The 13,880-nt window shown below is 40.1% G+C and overlaps 1 protein-coding gene across 6 annotated transcripts in view; it reads right to left on the minus strand.

Annotated features, from left to right (window-relative positions):
• LOC132419222 (lysine-specific demethylase 6A-like) overlaps positions 1-7,652 on the minus strand; it is a 168,432-nt gene extending 160,780 nt beyond the window's left edge. For 4 of the 6 annotated variants that reach the window (XR_009518158.1, XM_060003216.1, XM_060003215.1 and 1 more), the window contains exons 1-2: positions 2,790-3,451; positions 2,534-2,597 (exon numbers count right to left, since the gene is read on the minus strand). Coding sequence is in view for 3 of the 6 variants with exons in the window: in XM_060003216.1 (XP_059859199.1) it covers positions 2,534-2,597; positions 2,790-2,941 (216 nt within the window). In the remaining 3 variants the exon portion in view is untranslated. Of the gene's footprint in view, positions 1-2,533; positions 2,598-2,789; positions 3,452-5,775; positions 5,890-7,603 lie in introns of those variants that run through there. The other 2 variants (XM_060003217.1, XM_060003218.1) reach the window with 2 other exon arrangements.
• Between the last annotated feature and the right edge of the window lie 6,228 nt (positions 7,653-13,880).

Here is a 13,880-nt window from a genome sequence, read left to right on the forward strand (position 1 = left end):
TGTCCAACTTGTCAAGCTGTGCACATTCAATACCAGCAGTTTTAGTTTATGCCAATTATAACTCAACAAAGGTAGAAAGGGAGGGAGAGATGGATCCATGAGTTTGCTCACATAGCCCAGAATATTTCGCTGCACTTAAGTTACTTTTTTTTTTTTCGGTACGTGGGCCTCTCACTGTTGTGGCCTCTCCCCTCGCGGAGCACAGGCTCCGGACGCGCAGGCTCAGCGGCCATGGCTCATGTGGGATCTTCCCGGACCAGGGACACGAACCCGCGTCCCCCGCATCGGCAGGCGGACTCTCAACCACTGTGCCACTAGGGAAGCCCCTGCACTTAAGTTACTTTAATATTAAGGTTAATGAGTCTTCATTAGGAAGAGGCAGGAATTCACAAGTCATAAAATTAAATGTTAATCAAGTTAATTTTTTATTTCCATTTCACTCAAAACATTTACAGTAGTTTAACAAAACGAAACATTACTCAAGCATTTTATGAAGCTACAAATCTTCCAGACACAATGAAAGTTCAAGCCTTCTCACTATTAAAATGTTACTGTAATTTGAGAAAGACATGCTCACCTTCACAATTAATAATTGAAGACAGTTCCTTAAAATTTAAACCCAATACTGCACAGTATCTTAACAGTTCATACCAAATTCCTATCCAACATTTAGCACCACTAATTGAGAATTTATCTGAACTCATGCATACGGATATTTAAAGTTCTGAACACATAAAACATCACAATACTTTTTTTCTTCATTATCATAACCAAAGTAATAGATTTGCCCATTCTTTTCCAAATTACCGTCAGTATACTCAACTTGACCAACCTTGAGTTAAACTATCAAGTCACACTGCTATAAAATAACATTCTGGGAGCGTGGGAGGGAGCGAGACTCAAGAGGGAAGAGATATGGAGATATACGTATATGTATAACTGATTCACTTTGTTATAAAGCAGAAACTAACACACCATTGTAAAGCAATTATACTCCAATAAAGATGTTTTTTTTAAAAAAAAGAAATTTAAATTAAACCACAATGAATACCACAGCACTCTCACTAGAATGAGTTAAATAAAATGCCTGAAAAAAAAAAAAAATAACATCCCCCAAGGTCAGAATTTTTTCAGTCATAACTTTGAAAATAAAATACATACTCAATTTTTTTAAAAAACAACAATCACTGCTGCTTAAATCATATCAGAGCTAATCAATATTTATTTTGCCAGTGATCATTTTAATGGAGCAACTATTACCTACATGATGGAAGTTTAATTCAAGTTTTATCAAATGGACTAGATTTCGTGAAAAAAAATTACAGTTGTTTGTGATCATTATTTGCCTTCAAAACAAATACAAAAACGAGATTACAGGTAAAAGAAAGTTGATTACACAAATTCAAACTAAAGATAAGAATCATGGCAGGAAAAACATCTTAAAATGAAAATTACTTAATATTTCCTTTTCAATTGCATTACAAACTATGAGAAATCCCCAGCTATCGATTTCAGCTAGAAAAAAATATCTAATGGAAGCAATATTTGTTGCACAATTACCAACTTTTATGAACCAACTGACAACAGAAAATATTTTAACCAAATTTTGCTCAGGAGACAGAAAATGCCAGAGACTGAAAACTAGAGGGCCTTTTGTGCAATCATTTACATAAGATTAACTAAATGGGCTACAGCACAGTCAATGTTTATGAATGCTGCTGTAAAGCTTGGTAACGATACAAGAACTCTACTTTTAAACAATAGTGCTTAGTTTTTATTAAGCACCATCGAGCTACACAAGCCGACGCGAAAGCCTACTCATTGCTACTCTTTCCCTGTTTTTATCTCCTCCCTCCCTCAAAGCTCGCCTCGTCATTTCTCCACCCACTATTTCCCGCCATCTTGGCCGACAGGAGCAGCCATTAACTAAATGACAATCTCAACAACTTTTCACACAAACAGGGAAAGCTCCCTGGTTCCAGAAACAACACGATCATAAAATGGCATTCACAGCAATATTCTCTGCAGCTAGACCCAAACAAGTAAACAAATCACTTAACTTCAGATCAAACACGTATCAATCAGTATATTGTTCAAATACCCAATTTAAACTCTTGACCGCTCTAAAGTACCTTGTTCTGAGAACAAGGATATAAGAAAGCTTAAAACGCTAAGCTAAAATTAGACGTCAAAGAAAAAACTGCAAAAGAAAAACACACCGCAAATGATATAACACTCTTAAAATTTTTAAACTGCACACATTCAGGATCTTGTGATGCTAAAATTCAGACATAATTTGAATTTTCTAACGAAAATGCCCCCAAACAACTGCTAACGCCTGGTCACAAAGCGCGGCCCTCTGTGCTTCTCAGGTTACGACTCAGAATTTCGCAAGGCAGTAAGTGAAGTCTTTTTTGCAAAAATAATTTTTCACTTGCGACCACAGCGAGCTCTGACCCGCCTCAGAGGAGCCGCGGGAGCCAAAGCCCACAGAGAGTGAACGAAGAACACTGTAGGTCCGAGGATGCCTTACCTTGACCAATAGGGTCTTAGTCCTGGCGCCATCTTCGTGAAGGCTCACGAACCCAAAGAGTCGACTATGGGAAGAAATACACGCGACTTGTTAACGCTCGGGTAAAGCCACTGACCCGTCCCTTCCTGACCCCAAGGCTCCGACAGCAGCGACCGCTGCCTGGGGGCCGCCACCGGAGGCAACCCGAGCTCAGGTCTCCCAGAACAGCGGCTCCAGCCCGTGCGGAGGCACCTGGGTGAATGACTGCGGTCCGTACCTGTCCAGTCCACTGAGTGTCTCGCTCTCTTCTGCTGTCAAGCTGAGGGACCCCTCCTTGGTCTCGCTGCTCGGTTTTACCGCCGCCATTTTCTTTCCCTCATCACCAAAAGCAGCGGCGGCAGTAGCTACCGACACTCCGCAAGATTTCATATAAACGCAATAAATGTAAAACTCCCAACGCTGAAACCTACCAACCCCCAGTCCAGAGCTCGAAAAGACGCCCTAACCTCGAGAGACTGGCAAACTAACTTTACCACAACCACCTTCTCCAATACAGGTGGCGGCGACGAAAAATCCCAAGGTGACAGCAAAAGCAGGGAATGCGGAGCTAGGCTCCGGGAGTCACATCGCGGGGTTCGCGGTGACAGCAGAAAAAGCGGAACCTCGCTGTAATGGAAGAATTTCTTAGAATCATAAACTTCGCCAGCACCAGCACAAAGTTGTTTTAACCGTATCACAGGGCGAAAGCCAAGTCGCCGTCACGTCAGCACCCCCAAAGCCGGGCGCCGCCAATTGACGCGAACGATTCTTTTCACATGACCTTTGTTGACTTACGTCAGTTGTGGCTCCACAAAACTTGCTAGATACCAGAGGCCGCCCCAACCAAGGACCGGAAGGGGAGGAAATTCCCGCTGGTAATTGGTTAGCTGACGCGTCAGTTGCGAAAAGAGTAGTCACCAGATTTAGCAAAACGTTCGGGTGATTAAATTACGCTCTTGTTGAAAAGGGAGGCTCCAGGCCTCGCTACTCTGTAGCCCAGATGACCGAGGAAGTCAGTGGTGGCGAATGATGAGATCAGGGAGTGCGTCCTCGAGGCGGACTTAAGTGCGCCTCGAGTACGGATAGATCTCCTTTACCTGTCCCTTTACCTGTCCCTTAGCACGAGGTATTACATGGCGGTGGGACTCCTCAGGGGCTGGTTCACATTATTTGCAACTAGTGTATGTCACTGATCTCCGCTCCCAGAACCGGAGACTTTTGTCATCTCTGGGAAATAACGACCCCGCGGCCCGGACTCTCCCTGCCCCGTTTCCTTTCAACCTTGTGGTAACAGAAGAGGTTAAGGACCTTAAGATTTCAGCCCACGTGCCAGTCGGGACGGAATGAATAGTCTTCCCTGCGGTCTCCTGGGCCCACCCAATGGCACTCCACACACTATTGCTGTTTACTGCACTTATCCCAAAGTGGGGCGTTAATCCGAGCTGCTGTAAATAAATACTATAGTTGTGAGAAAAACTAGGCCTCTGTAAAAATTACTCTTTTCCAAAGGAAAGTTGCATAATAATATTTCATGTAACATCTTTTACAGCTGTGCCTCCACTCGTTAAGGGTAGAAAAATGCTATTTTTTAATAGGTATCTTAAGAAATACCTGATTTTATTTGTTTGTGTAAATAAATTTCCCTTGGTCTAAAATAGGCTGCGCCACCAGGGTATTGCTGAAGCTTGTGTCATTGACATAAATAAGCATCAATAAGAGAACTAAATACTGATTTGTAATTGAAAAGTGGTAGAGGGCTTCCCTGGTAGCACAGTGGTTAAGAATCCACCTGCTAAGCAGGGGACACTGGTTCAAGCCCTGGTCAGCAAAGATCCCACGTGCCATGGAACAACTCCGCCTGTGTGCCACAACTACTGAGCCTGAGGTCTAGAGCCTGTGAGCCACAACTACTGAAACCCATGCGCCTAGAGCCCATGCTCTGCAACAACAGAAGGCACCACAATGAGAAGCCCATGCACCGCAACGAAGAGTTGATCCCCGCTCACTGCAACTAGAGAAAGCCCACGCACAGCAACGAAGACCCAAAGCAGCCAAAAATAAATAAAGTAAATAAATTTATTTTTTTAAGTGATAAAGAGCGAAGAGTGAGCAGACTTTCAGTTTGACATTTTTGCTGTAAAAACAATTTGCTTTTTGTTCTAAGCTAGAATCTTTTGAGGTGCAGGTTTATGGACAATAATAAATGGTGTGATCACTTTATTTCTAGTAGCTAGAAAGATAGTCAATTATGGGTTGCCCTGTGTTACTGGGGTTATAGGTTGGTCCCATTTTTTATGGTTCCTTTCCATTTTTACTGCAATTCCTTGAAGGATTGGTCAAGTATCCTATTATACTTCTATTTTAAAAAAGGGGGTGGGGGAGGGAAGAGGAAAGAAAGGAAGGGTAACCTTTAATATAAACGGTATTCCAGTAAGTAATACCAAATAGATGATTACTGCTTTTCTCAGCTTTTGGTTTTCCTTTTTCTTCTCTGTCCAACAAGCACACTTTTCTCTAATTACATGTTTTCTAACCTTCTCTGCCTTCTTTTCATCATTGTTAACCTTTGTCTACCTGCTTTTGTTTATGGAATGGAGACTGCTAGTAACCCTAGCCCCTGAAAAGGTTCATACATGAACTCATTGACAAAGTTCCAGGAGATGGCAGCGTAATCTCCAAAAATGCTTTTGAGCAGCAGACAGTGACTTCCTATGCTCAGCGTTAAGGTACCAAGCTTTATAGTTGACAGCCAGCTGACATGCTTAGGCATCACTAACTGCTCCCTAACAGACCTGAATCTCTTCACCTCTTCAGGAGCAAAGTGTGTATGGTATCATCTCTAAATAAATCATGCTGCGAGAGTGAGACACTGATAGGCCTTTCAAAACCATAAAAGCAAGCATAGAAAATGAGCAAGTAGAAAACCATCTACAAATTTGGGGATTGTAGCCATCATTTCATTGGAGATGGAAGAAGTGCTCACGGAATTTTGTTAGCTGCCAGCAATAAAACAGGAAATGTTCAAAATAAATAGGTAATAATTTTTAAAGTGCTTTCCAAAATTTTACTGTTTAATTCCATGATTTACTGAACATTTACCGAAAATAAATCTCCTATAGGCCACGCTGCTCCCATGTCACCCTTTCTTGGGAAGCTGTGTAAGTAAAGTCTGCAATAGAGAGGATGATTGCTATGAAATTTACCCAAATTTTTGCAGAGCTTACCAAGAGGCATTTGAGGCAGTCTAAAGGAACCCAGGAAGGCTCTTGCAAAAGAGGAGGTGGATAGGCAGGAGCTGTGGGTGGGCGTATGTGTTGCAGGCAGAGGCAAAAACATACCTGTAAAAACAGATAAGCCAGAGAATGTCAGGGTTCTGGTAAATTCAAGAATTTACTCAAAGGCTTCCCTGGTGGCGCAGTGGTTGAGAGTCCGCCTGCCGATGCAGGGGACGCGGGTTTGTGCCCCGGTCCGGGAAGATCCCACATGCCGCGGAGCGGCTGGGCCCGCGAGCCATGGCGGCTGAGCCTGCGTGTCCGGAGCCAGTGCTCCGCAATGGGAGAGGCCACAACAGTGAGAGGCCCGCATACCGCAAAAAAAAAAAAGAATTTACTCAAGAACTTGAGTATGGCTGTAACCAAGAGAATGAAGAATCTTGATTCTGTAAATTAGGCAAGACCACGAAGAGTCTAGAATGGAACACTAAAGAATTATACCAGAGTTTATAGTGAGCTACTAATGGCTCTCAACCATTCTTTTAGTACTAAAAGGCAACTTGCACTGGAAAAATATAATGATGTGGTTATTGTTTCTTTTTTAAACAGAGGTTTCTTTTCAATGAGCTCAGAGCTGTCTCAGAGCTGGTACCATGCTCAGTAAGTATTGGCAAGTTGGCTGACAGATATTGCTAGATACCAAAACACTTTTTTTTTTTTTGCCTCAAAAAAATAGATACTCAGTTCTTTAAATATTAGGTTTGTCCCAAAATAATGTAAGGGCAATTCTCAGTGAACCAGAAAAAAACATACTGACATCATCTTTGTTCCTGCCTTGCAGAGTCTGCAACAAAGAGCAAGGGAGAGTAGGGGCAGCTGTCCCAAAATCTAAGGAGTGTTATTTTAATAACAAGACGAGGGCTTCCCTGGTGGCGCAGTGGTTGAGAGTCCGCCTGCCGATGCAGGGGACACAGGTTCGTGCCCCGGTCCGGGAGGATCCCACATGCCACGGAGTGGCTAGGCCTGTCAGCCATGGCCACTGAGCCTGAGCGTCCGGAGCCTGTGCTCCGCAACGGGAGAGGCCACAACAGTGAGAGGCCTGCGTACCGCAAAAAAAAAAAAAAAAAAAAAAAAAAAAAAAAAAAAAAAAAAAACAAGACGAGAAGAAACAAAGATCCTTAAAAAAAAAAAAAAAAAGCCTTTAAAAGTCAGTTAGTTAGTTAGTTATATGTATATTTAGTAGAAAAAAATGACTGGAAGAAGGAAAGATAAGAGACCAGGCTGGTGATGAGGAAACTTATTATAGCATTTCTTTGGGGTGGGAAAATAAGTGTTGCATGAGAAGATTTGTAACCTATGTTTGTCCTTACAAAGTCAATAAAAATTAGTCCTGGCCTTCTTACTGGAATGACTTCAAAAATCAAAGGTAAATTGCTCTGATACATACAGAAAATGAGATTATGCAAAAGTATATAAAACACAAGGAAACAATCCCATTACAGTAAGCAAACAGTAAAATTAAATCCAATATCCTAGAATTTAAAGTTGTAAATGAAAAAATGTTGCCTGCCATATTAGTAAGCAAAGGATGTTGCTGCCATTTAGCCACTGCAGCCGCCCCCAGCAGTTTACTGCGATGGGAATCATGATGGGAAAGAACAGGATGCTGGATCTATATAGTTAAGCTGCGTATCAAAGGAATGATTTCAGTGAGCCTAGACCCTCGCATCTTCTCGTACATAAAAAAGTGCTAACTCTGTTAACTTGAGATATTGCTTTTCTTTAATTAACACCAATCTTTTGATGTTCTCACTACTTGGTATCCTGGCTCTTCCCTTACCTCTTCAGAGCAGTCTTCAGAGGCTGCCTCCTGGGCTTGAGTCCTCAGGAAGTCTGCCCAATAAAACATAATTTTCAACTCTTAGGTTGTGCATTTTTTTTCAGTCAGCAAAGAGATAGAACTTTCTGCTAAAAAAGAAATGACGCCCCAAAATGGAATCCCTTGTGCTAAAACCCAGTCTTAAACCAAGACTTAATTGAGCTTCAGACTCTCTCAGGAATGTGACCTTTCATCATTCAGTCTGGAATTGCCTGGCCAGCACTAGTAAGATAATCAAACTGTTAGACTCCCACCTTCACCCACAGGAAGACAACCTTGCCTGAAATAATTCTTTTGTTTGTGACTTTCTTGTCTTTTGTTTGTGACTTTCCTGCCCCCTTCTGTCTTAAATAGCTTTCCTTTGTATTTGCTAGGTGGGATGCTGCTCAGTTAATGAATCCTTGAGTAAATCCACTAGGATCTTCAAGTTTTCTCAGTGAAATTTTCTCAGTTATTGGTTTAACATTTCCAAAGTGCTAACCAGATTCTAAAACAAGTATGTTTAAAATAAAGAAATATTTAAAATAAAGAAATTTTAAACATCAAAAAGACTTTAGATTGGATACGATTTCTTTTTTTTTTTTTTTGCCGTACGCGGGCCTCTCACTGTTGTGGCCTCTCCCGTTGCGGAGCACAGGCTCAGCAGCCAAGGCTCACGGGCCCAGCCGCTCCACGGCATGTGGGATCCTCCCGGACCTCCCGAACCCATTTCCCCTGCATCGGCAGGCGGACTCTCAACCACTGCGCCACCAGGGAAGCCCGAAAATCCTCATTTTTTGAATACCGTTTTCCAGTCGTGTGAATCAAATGCAACTCAAAAAGGGTTTTAACTGTCAGATGCACATGGAGAAAATGTGTGTGCTCTCACCAGGGAAACCCACGATTACTTTTTTAAAAGAGAGTAAGATATTTTTAGAATGAGAATTTCACCCAAAGGAAATTATAGTCACAAAATTTAAGAAATGTACAAGTTATAAACAAGATTCTGGTTAATAATCTTAGTTAACTAAAGATTTTTAGTTAACTAAATAATTTTAGTTAACTAAAAAGTAAATTTAGGGATTAAAAGTAAATTTAGTAAAAAGTAAATTTAGTTAACTAATTTTAGTTAACTAAAAAGTAAATTTAGGGATTCCAAAGGCAGAATAACCTAGACACAGAAATGAACCTGAATGGATCATTGATCTAAAGTTAAAAATGCAAAAGTATAAAAATTCTAGAAGGAATCATAGATGAAATTCTATGTGATCCTTGGTTTCATGATGAATTTTTAGATACAACACCAAAAAGTATAATGCATGAAATTAAAAAACTGATAAATTGATAAAAGTCCACACAAAAAACCTCCAAGTGAATGTTTATAACAGCCTTATTCATAAGCACTGAAAACTGGAATCAACTAAGATGCACTTTAATAAGTGAATGAATGAACCAGAAAGCTATAGGACATATATAAAATGGAATATTATTCAGCACTTAAAAAGGAATGAGTAGCCTTCCCTGGTGGCACAATGGTTAAGAATCCACCTGCCAATGCATGGGACACGGGTTCGAGCCCTGGTCTGGGAAGATCCCACATGCTGTGGAGCAACTAAGCCCATGCACCACAACTACTGAGCCTGCGCTCTAGAGCCCACGAGCCACAACTACTGAGCCCACATGCCACAACTACTGAGGCCTGCACGCCTAGAGCCTGTGCGCCGCAACAAGAGAAGCCACTGCAATTAGAAGCCCATGCACCGCAACGAAGGATAGACCCTACTCCCTGCAACTAGAGAAAGCCTGCCCAGCAACCAAGACCCAACGCAGCCAAAGGTTAATTAACTAATTATTAACATTTTTTTAAAAAGGAATAAGCTATCAAGCAATGCATAGATGAGTCTTAAATTTCTATGGTAAAAGAATTCAGTATGGAAGGGCAACTTACTATATGATTGCACTTATATGACATTCTGGAAAAGACAAAACTACTCCCCAGGGGTTTGGAATAGGGAGAAGGTTGAACAGAGAAAACAGTGGGGTTATTTTTGGAGATGAAACTATTTTGTATAATTCTGTAAATGGTAGATAATGACACTATACATTTGTCAAAATTTACAGAATTTTGCAGCACAAAAGAAGAATCTTTATGTTAGTATATACACACACACAAATATTTAGGTGTCAGAAGAGGCTTGTGTGGAATGCAAAGTGCCAGGAAAGACTCTTAACTGTATTGCAAAAGTGTGAAACAACCACACTGAAGAGAGAAGACGGAATTGCTTCCTAAGTAACTTTGGAAATGAGGTGGGGTCTGTAAAAGTAAAGGCAAAAGGAACTGTACAGAAACAATGTACTGTAGTTGATAAAGTTGCTGCCCATGGGGATACGGGTTAACAATTTTGAAACCACTATATGGGTATACTGGAAATAAACAATTAAGCAAATAGATGGTGAAATAGTAGGCACCAGGGTCACTACTGGAGTGAGAGGTTACAGATAAGCAAAACGAGGCTTGAATGATCTCTATGATAATTGATTAGAGCTGGACACATAATTATGAACTTTTAACTTAATTCAAGGTATCTTAATAGGGATATAAAGTAATTGTAGATACAGGTATATGCACAACATAATTTTCACATATATATTTTCTTGCTGTATAAGGATAGGGCGACTACAAACCATGACTAGTAGCTATAGCACCCCCAGTACCTGGATCTTGGTTTCTAATATTATTCTCTAGTAAAAGGATATTTGACTCCTTGGAAAATTGGGTGATTAAAGACTGGGGCAGGAGATATATGAGACAATGAGATGAGTCTTGAATATCTAGCAGTAGCAAAAAGTAAAGAAGTGCTAAAATCAAAGATGAAAATATGTCAAAGAGACACAGGAGCCAGCATAAAAAGTTGCCAATACTCTAAGCATGAACAATTTAAGCAATGAAGTAAATATAGTAGTATGGATTAAAACTCAAAATATTAAGTAAATATGAATCCATATTAATATAAATAAAAGATTAAATAAATAAATGTGGAAAAATAGACAAATCTGTGCAGATGAATTTTAAATAATGTATTGGAAATACTCTGACTTCAGGAACCTGGAATAATAACTCCATATTCTACTCTTTACTTGAACTGGTAACATGTCAACACAAGTAGACTGTGACAGGTTATGCATGTCAAATGTAGTACCTACAGCAACACCAAAAAAAAACAAAAAACACTACATAAATCTACAAACTTATTTATAAATAAACCAAAATACAAGTCTAAGCGAAGTTCAAATCACATACTGTATAAATTGGTGTATATAACTTCTTGCAATGACAAATTTTAGAAATGAGAACGGATTAGTAGATACTGGGATGAGCAGTATGGTGGGTGTTCCTGTTTGGGAGTTGTGAGATGAAGATCTTTGTGGTGATAGAATACATTAAAAAAAATATATACATATATACTTTTTTTATACTTCTGTTATCTTGATTGCTGTCCTGGTTACACAAATCTACATGTGTGATAAAATGGCATAGGGCTCTGTGCACATCAGTTTCCCAGTTTTGATATTGTTCTATAATGTATGTAAAATGTATTCACTGGAAAACAGAATAAAGGGTACATCTATATCATTTTTATAACTTCCTGTACATTTATAATTATTTCAAAATAAAAAGTTTTAGAAATGAAACAAAAGGCCAGTACAAATTGTATTAAAACCTGAATTGAACATTCTTGCTATGTTTACAGTAGTATAATTTTGGGAGGAGGTACCACAAAGTTGTTCTATGTTTTAGTACTAGAAATGTCAAATATGGTACTGTCAGTTGATAGGTACTCAAATAGGTCTTCGATTAGTTCATAACTCCCAATTTTTCCTGATGTGATTTCTCCATAACTCTAAAGAATCATATTAACAAATGTATTTATCCCAAATATGGGTCAATGTTTGTTACCTCCTACAAGGCTAAGCAGTGAGATCCAAAAGATTCAGGTATACCACTACAGAATGGGGTATTACAGGGAACATCCCATTATAAAGAGAAAGCCACCTCCTTTCCCTTTATAAACCTTTCATATACTCTACCTCACAATTGTTATTATCACACTTAGGGTTTATTAAACCCTAAGTGTGTCAATATTCACACATTTAGTGTCAATATTCTAAAAACAAATACTATGTGGAATCCTCTTACTGTCTTTGTTAAAGACGGCAGAGTTAATGCAGTTTCGTTTTATTTATTCTAGAAAAGTATGTCAAAGACTAGGAAAGATTTAGAGAATAGCAACAGTGTTCAATAGAATATACAGTAGAGATTTTTTTCCTTGGTGGGGGGTGGGGGTGGAACCAGATTATAGAATGCAAACAGCACATTTCTGGTAGTATGACATATTAGAAGCCCTGACTGAATATGCCAATTGAAAAACATAAAACACTGAAGAAAGTATTTTTAAAATCCTCTTAAAACATATTTTTGTGCTGCTCTGATAGTAGTAGGAATGTGCAGATCTCCAGCTTATCTGAAAAGTATCTCAAATTTAATAAGAGTATTTACCAGCAAATGTGCATCATGTGGAGAATTCCTCATCTCTATCAATGACAAATACAACCTTAATTGCTTAAGGAAATACGCTTGGAGATATCCTCAACAGTCTATCACACTTCATATTCAGTCAGGAGATACTGCTGTCTCTACCTTCAATCTACCTTCAATCTATCTGAATGTGGAGTGTTCCTATGAAACGTTTACTAGGCTGAAAACTGGAAAGAAAAGAAACAATTACATTAGGACATATGTTTTTAAAGGAGACACAGTATAAATGCAGACAAAGCATAGACGCTCACAGCACAGTTCAAAATTATAGCAGTTTGAGGACTTCTCTGGTGGCGCAGTGGTTGAGAGTTCGCCTGCCGATGCAGGGGATGCGAGTTCGTGCCCCGGTCCGCGAAGATTCCACATGCCGCGGAGCGGCTGGGCCCGTGAGCCATGGCCGCTGAGCCTGCGCGTCCGGCTCCGCAACGGGAGAAGCCACAACAGTGAGAGGCACGGGTTCGTTTCCCGGTCCGGGAGGATCCCACATGCCGCGGAGCGGCTGGGCCCGTAAACCACGGCCGCTGAGCCTGCGCGTCCGGAACCTGTGCTCCGCAACGGGAGAGGCCACAACAGTGAGAGGCCCGTGTACCGCCAAAAAAAAAAAAAAAAAAAAAATCATCTGAGACCCGAAGGAGACAAATACAATCCACATTGGGCAGACCACAAGCAAGACTGGCCTAGGCGAGAGGAAGGGCATCGGGAAAGTTTTTTCACTAGAAGGAAAAGTTACCTTTAATTATCATCAGCTTCACTGAATCCCCACATTATTATTCATCTGTAATTTATTATTTACTGATTTTTAATATGAAAAACAGAGTTTTAAAACAGAGTATTAAAACAGAGTTTTAATATGAAAAACTCTGCTCTGTGGTGACCCAGATGGATGGGATGGCAGGGGGTGGGAGGGAGGTCCAAGAGGGAGGGGATATCTGTATATGTATAGCTGATTCGCTTTGTTGTACAGCAGAAAGTAACAACATGGTAAAGCAATTATACCCCAATTAAAAACAAATAGACTTGTATAACTGAACCTCTATGTTCCCATCACTGAACTTCAACAATTATCAGTATCTTGCTAATCCAACTTCACCTACATTTTTCTGTAAAAAGAAATCCCAGATTTCTTTTAGCTTTTTGTATGTCAGCATGTTCCTAAACTGATAAGGTCAAATTATTTGCTTACATTAACCTCAAGAAAATGGCTCAAATGTGAAGCACTAGTCATCAGGAAAATATCAATTAAAATAATTATCAATACACACCCACCTGAGTATCTAAAATTTAAACATTAAGCCAAAATATGGTGAGGGCATGGAGCAACCAGATCCCTAATACAACTGTGGAAGAAGTGTAAAACAAGAATAAATGCTTTAGTAAATTGTGAAAGATGGAGGTCATGCAATCCAATTCTAGTTTAGAATGTATCCAGGAGATATGAACATGTCTTTCATAAAAGCTGACACATTCTATCCTGGACCAAACTCTACTTGTGCTCCTCTGAGCATTTTACAACTAGGCCTCAACTTTTGGACATCCATTGTTTGTCTCTGTATTGTCCAATTTTAACAAGAATCCTAAGTCAGTTTAGCCGAATCCAATCCTCAGTATCTGGTCACTCTCGATCAACAGGGTTATTTCCCCAACACCCCCCCCCACCCCCCG

The sequence above is a fragment of the Delphinus delphis genome, chromosome Y (genome assembly GCF_949987515.2).
Source record: "Delphinus delphis chromosome Y, mDelDel1.2, whole genome shotgun sequence".
NCBI classification, from domain to species: Eukaryota; Metazoa; Chordata; class Mammalia; order Artiodactyla; family Delphinidae; genus Delphinus; species Delphinus delphis.